The sequence below is a fragment of the Cetorhinus maximus genome, unplaced genomic scaffold (assembly GCF_964194155.1).
Source record: "Cetorhinus maximus unplaced genomic scaffold, sCetMax3.hap1.1 HAP1_SCAFFOLD_690, whole genome shotgun sequence".
NCBI lineage: Eukaryota > Metazoa > Chordata > Chondrichthyes > Lamniformes > Cetorhinidae > Cetorhinus > Cetorhinus maximus.
The window spans coordinates 147,031-155,880 of record NW_027596632.1 but is presented as its reverse complement, the minus strand read 5'-3'; the positions used below and the strand labels follow the sequence as shown (position 1 = coordinate 155,880).

Genomic DNA, 8,850 nt, shown 5'->3' with positions numbered 1-8,850 from the left:
ACACACACACAAAAAAAAAATGAGGTGCTGATGCTTGATGTGGAGCAGTGCGGGAGTGAAGGAACAGAGGCAGGTTCAGACATTTGCTGCCTCATTGCTTCTGAAATGATTCACGGGCCCCACCCACACCCAAGCCAGGACTTGCTCTGTCTGGGGATAAATCAGGGATGGAGGACGGGGGAAAACCTCCCCAGTAACACACGGGCCCCCAGTTGCCAGAGGAGCACGTGCCATCACGGAGGGTTTGACGAAACGCTTAGCGCCTCATATTCCATTTTATTTATAACTTATTCATTCAGGGGGAGGTGGTCCGAATTATTAGTCCAGGCCTGGGGTTATTTTCCCTGGAGCAGAGGAGATTGAGGTGGGGAACATGGTTGAGGTGTGTAAAATTATGAGGGGCATTGATAGGGTAGACAGGAAGGAACTTTTCCCTTTGGTGGAAGGATCAATAACCAGGGGGCAGGATTTAAGGCAGGGGGTAGGAGGTTTAGAGGGGATGTGAGGAAGAATTTTTTCACCCAGAGGGTGGGTGGGAATCTGGAACTCACTGCCTGAAAGGGTGGGAGAGGCAGAAACCCTCATAACATTTCAGAAGTATTTGGATGTGCAGTTGCAATGCCGTGGCATACAAGGCTATGGGCCTAGTGCTGGGATAGTTAGTCACTTGTTTGACCGGTGCAGACTCGATGGGCCGAAGGGCCTTTTTCTGTGCTGTGCTGTGCTGCCTCCCATAGTCAAACAGCTTAAAAAGCGCTACTAAGCAGGTGGAACTATCATTTTAATGCACCTTGTACATGGATGGAGCGGAATCTCACCAGCCCATCGGGTTACATCATCAGCTGCAAACTGTCTAACCCTCTTTGTTGTTTTGTCCCTCTTACAGTTTGTGATTTCAGGAGCACTGACGATATTAAATGTCGACTTGGGAGATCAGCGTGTGGTAAGTATGACAGCAAGCTGCAGCACGGAACGCCAAACAGACATTGCATTGGAGCTCTCTGTTCCATCGTGGCTGTTGTTTAGCACAAAGCACTCGAGTTCTCTGAGCCGCACGAGCTTGGGTTTAAAGCTTAATTGAGTGTCATCATCCATGTCTACGCTCTCTGGTGTCAGTGCTGAGGGAGCGCTGCACTGTCAGAGGTTCAGTGCTGAGGGAGTGCCGCACTGTCAGAGGTTCAGTGCTGAGGGAGTGCCGCACTGTCAGAGGTTCAGTGCTGAGGGAGTGCCGCACTGTCAGAGGGTCAGTACTGAGGGAGTGCCGCACTGTCGGAGGGTCAGTACTGAGGGAGTGCCACACTGTCAGAGGGTCAGTGCTGAGGGAGTGCCGCACTGTCGGAGGGTCAGTGCTGAGGGAGTGCCGCACTGTCAGAGGGTCAGTGCTGAGGGAGTGCCGCACTGTCGGAGGTTCAGTGCTGAGGGAGTGCCGCACTGTCAGAGGTTCAGTGCTGAGGGAGTGCCGCACTGTCAGAGGTTCATTGCTGAGGGTGTGCCGCACTGTCGGAGGGTCAGTACTGAGGGAGTGCTGCACTGTCAGAGGGTCAGTACTGAGGGAGTGCCGCACTGTCGGAGGGTCAGTACAGAGGGAGTGCCGCACTGTCAGAGGGTCAGTACTGAGGGAGTGCTGCACTGTCAGAGGGGCAGTACTGAGGGAGTGCTGTACTGTTGGACGGTCAGTACTGAGGGAGTGCTGCACTGTCGGAGGGTCAGTACTGAGGGAGTGCTGTACTGTTGGACGGTCAGTACTGAGGGAGTGCTGCACTGTCGGGGGGTCAGTACTGAGGGAGTGCTGCACTGTCGGAGATGCTGTATTTTGGATGACTGGTTAAACCAAGGCTGAATTTGCCCTCTCAAATGGAGGTGAAAGATTGCATGAGCACTATTGTAAGAAGATCAGAGGGGAGTTGTCTCAGGTGTTCCTCTGACAGTGCAGCACTCCCTTGGTACTGAACCTCCAACTCGGAAAGCGCAGGGTTCAAACCCAGCCCCGGTCAGTCGGCCAGCGGAGACTGAATTGCAGGTCGATGTCCGGGGCGGGGGCAACTCGTGTGCGTTGGGAGTCCCCCGATCGCTATTTCAAGGGGCTGACAGAGTCCATCAGCTCATCTAAAGATGATCTTGTCCACAGAAAGAGCTTCTGCCTCACAGCCTGTCCTCCAGCCCCTGCAGCGTTTCGAGACTGCTGCACCCTTCCAATCCTGGCCTCCTACACAACCCCGATTTCAATCGCCCCGGCATTGGCAGCCGCTGCAGGGGCTGGAGGACAGGCTGTGAGGCGGAAGCTCTTTCTGTGGACAAGATCATTAGATGAGCTGATGGACTCTGTCAGCCCCTTGAAATAGCGATCGGGGGACTCCCAACGCACACGAGTTGCCCCCGCCCCGGACATCGACCTGCAATTCAGTCTCCGCTGGCCGACTGACCGGGGCTGGGTTTGAACCCTGTGCTTTCCGAGTTGGAGGTTCAGTACCAAGGGAGTGCTGCACTGTCAGAGGAACACCTGAGACAACTCCCCTCTGATCTTCTTACAATAGTGCTCAGAGCCCTGGAACGCCCTCCCTAAACCTCTCCGCCTCTACCTCTCCTCCTTAAAGCCTCCCTGTTTGACCCAAGTTCATGGGCCCTTGTCCTCGGGTCAAATTTGCGCCTCACTGTAGGAAGTTGAAGGCGTTAGATGAATGCAGGTTGTCCTGACTGCATCGAAGGCGCTACGTCAATGCGGCTAGCTGTTATTTTTCTGACATTGGAGGCTGAGTAGAAATGGGAGCTGCAGTTGCCTGGATGCCCTTCACTGGAGCTGCTGATATGAAATCTGTTTGCGAGCGGCCGGATTTTGGTCCTTCACCCCGTCCCTGTGTGCTGTTTTTCAGAAAAAGTACGCTGTGATCTTTAATTTTGTCAGCGTGGCCGCAGCGGCTCTCGGAGCGGTGGTGTACATCATATCCACCCTGCTGTCCAGAGCAGGCACTTCCATTTACGTCGCGGTGAGTAACGCCCTCGCTCTGCTGTCACTTCACATCCCACACGCGCAGCATTTCACCCAGCGCTTCCCCCAAGGGTCTTCGCTGCCGTGAACCCATTTTGATGCTTCAGGTTTTGGTGCGACCCCAGAGTGGAAGTTTGGAGGGTTTTGCAGGCTCTGTCGGCGCCAGCGATCGAGCCTCAGAGCTCGTTGGATGCGGCCGCGCCCACAGCTTAAAATAAAAGCGCGCGCGTTCCGAGGAGCCTCGCAGCCGATCCCAGGACTGTCGAATATGAGTCTCCGCTCCGTGGCCTCGGGACCCGTGACCCAATTGTTTGTCCCCTGACCTCACCGAGGGGGTCTCAGGCCACGGTTTGGTAACCCCCCCTCAGGTAGATCCCCCACCTGGTGCGTTGTCCTGTGAAGTACTTATCCACAGGAGAGCAACACTGCTGTGTACTTCTCCCTTCAGTGATCCTCCTGCTGAGCGCCGGATGTCTCTATTTCATGGCGGACGTGTTAGGACCACGCCTCACAAGACTAGGCGAGGTCCAGGCTCCACGCCCAGCCTCGTTTTATATTCGAGAGGACTAGAATATAAAAGCAGGGATGTGCTGCTGAGGCTTTATAAGGCTCTGGTCAGACCACATTTAGAATATTGTGAGCAATTTTGGGCCCCATATCTCAGGAAGGATGTGCTGGCCCTGGAGAGGGTCCAGAGGAGGTTCACGAGAACGATCCCAGGAATGAAAGGCTTAACATTATGAGGAACGTTTGAGGACTCTGGGTCTATACTGGATGGAGTTTAGAAGGATGAGGGGGGATCTGATTGAAACTTACAGAATACTGAAAGGCCTGGATAGAGTGGACGTGGGGAAGATGTTTCCATTAGTAGGAGAGACTAGGACCTGAGGGCACAGCCTCAGAGTAAAGGGAAGACCTTTTAGAACAGAGATGAGGAGAAACTTCTTTAGCCAGAGAGAGTGGTGCATCTATGGAATTCATTGCCACAGAAGGCTGTGGAGGCCAGGTCATTGAGTGTATTTAAGACCGAGATAGATAGGTTCTTGATTGGTAAGGGGGTCAAAGGTTACGGGGAGAAGGCGGGAGAATGGGGTTGAGAAACTTATCAGCCAGGATTGAATGGCGGAGCAGACTCGATGGGCCGAATGGCCCAATTTCTGCTCCTATGTCTGATGGTCTTATGGTCGTTTGGCATTGTGGGTGCCAAAAGCAGCCAAGTGTTCCTCTTGAGGCGTGAGTCAGCAAGACCGCACCACCTCGAATATCCTTTCAGAACCTCCAACCTCTGAAGGGAGAGTGTTGAGGGGGGGGGTGGGGGATAGTAGTGGGGATGGGAAGCAGCAGGGAGTTAACACACTTCGGGGAGATTGTTGGCAATACTGCTGGGCGTGTAATCCAGAGGCCCAGGCTCGTGCTTTGGTGACATGGGTTCAAATACCACCACCAGCTGCTGGAATCGAAATGCAGTTAATAAATCCTCTAATATAAAGCTCGTCTCAGTCACGGCGACCGTGAAGCTATCATCGATTTTCGCAAAAAGCCCATCCGCTTCACTAATGCCCCTTAGCAAAGGGGAATCTGCCCCCCCTTACCCGGTCCGGCCTCCATGTGACCCCCCCCAGACCCACAGCCACGAATGTTGGCCCTTAACTGCCCTCTGAAACGGCCGAGCAAGACACTCCGTGGCTCAAGACATCTAGGGACCGGCAACGAATTGCCGGCCTTGCCAGCAATGCCCACACCCTGCGAAAGCTTTCCCGCAAACGGGGGCTGAGATCCTCCGACATTGACCAGCAACGTTTGCCCAAATTTTCATTTAAAACCTGGGATCGCTTAGACCTGTTTGTCTTTTTTCTATTTTGCTCGTCGACGCTATAAAAGGGTGTGGAGCCAAGGCGGGCGGGACCGCGTTAGGGTACAGAGCAGCCTCGAACTCATGAAAGGGCAGCGCAAACAGGGCAGCCTCCTCTGTTCCACCCCCCACAAGCCCCACGGTATCGCTGGGTTCTGCCGGTGGGACGGGGGCTAGGGGATCAAAACTCTGCCATCTTCACTTTCAGTCTAACCTCATTTCACTTGTATCTCGCTCGGCTGAAACAAAAGATTGCTTTTCCCCCATGAGCGTGCAACTGACTGACGTTATGTTTTTTATCTTTTCATGCTCTGCAACAGCGATCACCCATGTTAATATTGGTTTTGCTTTTTCTATACTGTTTGTTGGAGCTTGCTATAGCTCTTCTGGTTGGCATCATCCTCCTCAAGAAGGTAAGTAGATGCTGCGTTGTAGCCATTTGAAGGTAGAAGGGAGAGGTGCGGTGCGGAAACAGATATTGGCCTTGGAGGGAGTTTTTAAACATATTCATTCAGGGGATGTGGGCTTCGCTGGCTGGGCCCAGCATTTATGGCCCATCCCTCATCGCCCCCTTGAGAGGGTGGTGGTGAGCCGCCTTCTTGAGCCGCTGCAGTCCCCCTGTGGTGTAAGTACACCCATGGCGCTGTTAGGGAGGGAGTTCCAGGATTTTGTCCCGTGTGGTCTAGGTACACCCACAGCGCTGTTAGGGAGGGAGTTCCAGGATTTTGTCCGTGTGGTGTAGGTACACCCACAGCGCTGTTAGGGAGGGAGTTCCAGGATTTTGTCCGTGTGGTGTAGGTACACCCACAGTGCTGTTAGGGAGGGAGTTCCAGGATTTTGTCCCTTGTGGTGTAGGTACACCCACAGCGCTGTTAGGGAGGGAGTTCCAGGATTTTGTCCGTGTGGTGTAGGTACACCCACAGCGCTGTTAGGGAGGGAGTTCCAGGATTTTGTCCGTGTGGTGTAGGTACACCCACAGCGCTGTTAGGGAGGGAGTTCCAGGATTTTGATCCAGTGACAGCGAAGGAACGGCCGATATATTTCCAAGTCGGGATGGTGAGTGACTCGGAGGGGAACTTCCAGGTGGTGGTGTTTCCATGTGTCTGCTGCCCTTGTCCTTCTAGATGGTAGCGGTCAAGGGTTTGGAAGGTGCTGTCGAAGGAGCCTTGGTGAGTTGCTGCAGTGCATCATAGATGGGCCAGAGTGAAACCTGGACTCCAAGAGTTAAACCATGAGGCGAGATTACACATACAAGGGTTGTATTGTATTGAATTTAGAAGGTTAAGGGGTGATTTGATCCAAGCTTACAGGATATGAAGGAGAACAGGTAGGGATAGATAGAGCGAAACTATTTCCACTAATTGGGGAGTCTAGGATTGTGGGGACATTGGCTAAAAATTAGAACCTTCCAGGAGTGAAATGAAACAGGAAACACTCAGTAGGTCTTGCAGCATCCCTGGAGAGAGGACCAGAGTTTAATGTTTCACCTGGACGCCTGTTTGTCAGAACCACAGTGAAACAGAACTCCCATCATCAGAACTCTTGATGAAAGGACACAGACCTGAAGTGTTAACTCTGTTTTTCTCTCTCTCCACAGATGCTGCCCTGACGTGCTGAGTGTTTCCAGCATTTCCTATTTTTATTTCAGGCCTCCAGCACCTGCAGGGTTTTGCTTCTCCTTCAGGAATTAAGTTGGTCCGCACTTCCCGGCTGGGGAAATTTGGAAACTCTCTTCCGCAAACGGCAGTTGATGCTGGATCAGTTGCTAGTTTTAAATCCCAGATTGGTCGATTTTTGTCCATCGCAGGCGGTGGTGGGGGGTAAGAGGCGGCCATGTTAGGTCACAGATCAGCCACGGCCTCTCTGAATGGCAGAGCGGGCTTGGAGGGTTGCGTGCCCTCCTGCTGCTCCCGTGTCCGGTGTGAAGTCTTTCAGAGGTGAACAGGGAGCTTTGAGGACCTGTTATCAGCAGGTGGGACTTGGGAAGTACAGTTCGGAGCGGTGGATGTGGTTGGGGAGGGGGGGAGGAGGAGGAGTAAAGACAGAGGGACTCGTCAGAGGAAGGGAAGATCTCCCACTTGTACAGCGCCTTTCACCGCCCCGGGACTGCTGCGTTGTTGGAGGCGCCACCTTTCAGAAGGGATGTTAAACTGTGACCCCGGCTGCCCTCTCGGGGTGGGGGGGGTGGTAAACAGCCCCACATGGAAGGAAGAGCAGGGGAATTCGCCCCATAGCCCTGGACCCAGTATTTATCTCTCAGCTTCCAGCGTTAAACAACAGATTATCTGGTCACCGTCACGTTGTTTGTGGGAGCTTTCTGTGCACAATTCGACCGCTGCGTTTCCGATTGTTGCAACATTTTAAAGGGTGCTCCGTTGGCTGTAAAGAACTCCAGAGCGTCCTGAGCTGGTGAAAGTGGAAGTTCCATTTTCACTGTTCAGGATAAGGTTGGAGATGGTAGGATAACAGGCGTTACAGCGCTTTAAGAATTAGAGCAGGCTTTTGTTTTCCTCTTTGGCTGTCAGGGGGGTGAGGGGGGTCTGCATCCAGCTGGGTATAAAATTTAAGGTGTGTGCTTATACTGCCATCAGCTCATTAGAAAAGGCACCAGACACAAGTCTGATCCAAGGCCGTGAGCAGGCAGACAGCAGGGCTAGCCTGGGTGAAGTAATTGACTGCGAGGAACAAGAGCCGATATGATGCATGAAATCATATATCATTCCATATTTCATTGACATTGTCCATACACAAGATGGATGGCAGGACTGAGAGGATATACGTATCAGGAAAGATTGAACAGGCTGGGGCCCTTTGCTCTAGAACAGGGAAGATAAGGGCTGAGCTGATCGAGCTCTTTAAGGCGATGAAAGGGTTTTGATAGGATTGACGTAGAGAAGATGTGGCTGAGACCAGAGTTGTAGGGGTGGGGGGCAGGGGTTGGGGGGCAGTCATCTGAGACAGTCACTGATAAATCCAATCGGGAATTCAGGAGAAACTCCTTTACCCGGTGAATGGGGAGAATGTGGGACTCGCTGATGTCGTGCTTGAGGTGAATAGTGTCGATCTGTTTGAGGAGAAGCTGGGTGAATGCGAGGGAGAAAGGAACAGAGGGATATGATGGTGGGGGGGGGGGGTGAGGGAGGGGACGGAAGGAGGCTCCTGCGGAGCAGAAACATTGGCAGGGAGCGGATGGGCTGAATGGCCTGCTTCAGGGCTGCAGACTGTGTAAATCAGACGTGGGCCGTTGGAGGTGGTGGTCACACAGCAGGCGATTGTAAAAGGACATGCCTGATGTTGGATAGTGCTGCTGTGGGCAGAACTGGCCGGAAGTTATAGCAGGCAACCAGTGCAATACCTACCGCCCTGTTGTTGCATAGGTTCACCCCCTCCTCTGTCCCAGGACTGCGTCCATTAGCTATCAGTAGAGAAACAGGGCCACTGCTCCCTTCCCATTGTGAATAGCCGGCCTGTTTAACTATCGAGGTGCTCTGTCAGTTGTATACGGTGCTAATTCGTGGCTTGTACTTTTTGAACAGTAATGCAGAGACGTGAGACACAAAGTGATGCTCGGAGCTTCAGAACACCATGCCACAGGAAGGAAACTCAAAACACGCACACGTTGCTTTACTCAGGGGGTGGGAGCTGGATTTTAAAAGCCTCTCCGTGGGCAAAAGAAACACGTGGCCCTTTGACACAACAGGTTGAACAGAAAATGACCTTGGATGCGAAAGTGCGTTGAGTAGTTTGTACCCCCTGCTGAGCAAGGAGATGCTCTGTATATATTTAAATATTAAAGTTACACGTACGGAGATATCACGGTACGGTTTGACTGTTTAATGAAAGGGAGAGTTACAGGCGTACAACTATCAAAAGTGCTTTAAGTGTCTGAAAACATCTTTTATCTACCGACGATCTTGGTCTAAAGAAATGTACATCCGATTACACAGAACCAACAGCACAGAAACAGCCCATTCAGGTGTTTATGCTCCACACCCAGTTACTTCATTTAAAC

General features: G+C 52.5%; 1 protein-coding gene across 1 annotated transcript; it reads left to right on the top strand.

Moving 5' to 3' along the window:
* Positions 1-234: 234 nt before the first annotated feature.
* Positions 235-8,648, top strand: LOC144674537 (uncharacterized). The gene is made up of 4 exons (XM_078535839.1): positions 235-943; positions 2,871-2,984; positions 5,159-5,251; positions 8,375-8,648. Exons 1-4 carry the CDS (start codon positions 785-787, stop codon positions 8,375-8,377), a joined length of 369 nt encoding a protein of 122 aa, XP_078391965.1. The 5' UTR covers positions 235-784; the 3' UTR covers positions 8,378-8,648.
* Positions 8,649-8,850: the final 202 nt, after the last annotated feature.

Excerpts from the sequence above, each read along its gene's own strand:
- LOC144674537 (XM_078535839.1), top strand. The coding sequence starts at position 785 with ATGCACCTTGTACATGGATGGAGCGGAATCTCACCAGCCCATCGGGTT. Across the intron at positions 944-2,870 it reads ACTTGGGAGATCAGCGTGTG|AAAAAGTACGCTGTGATCTT; the intron begins GTAAGTATGACA and ends GCTGTTTTTCAG. Across the intron at positions 2,985-5,158 it reads GCACTTCCATTTACGTCGCG|CGATCACCCATGTTAATATT; the intron begins GTGAGTAACGCC and ends GCTCTGCAACAG.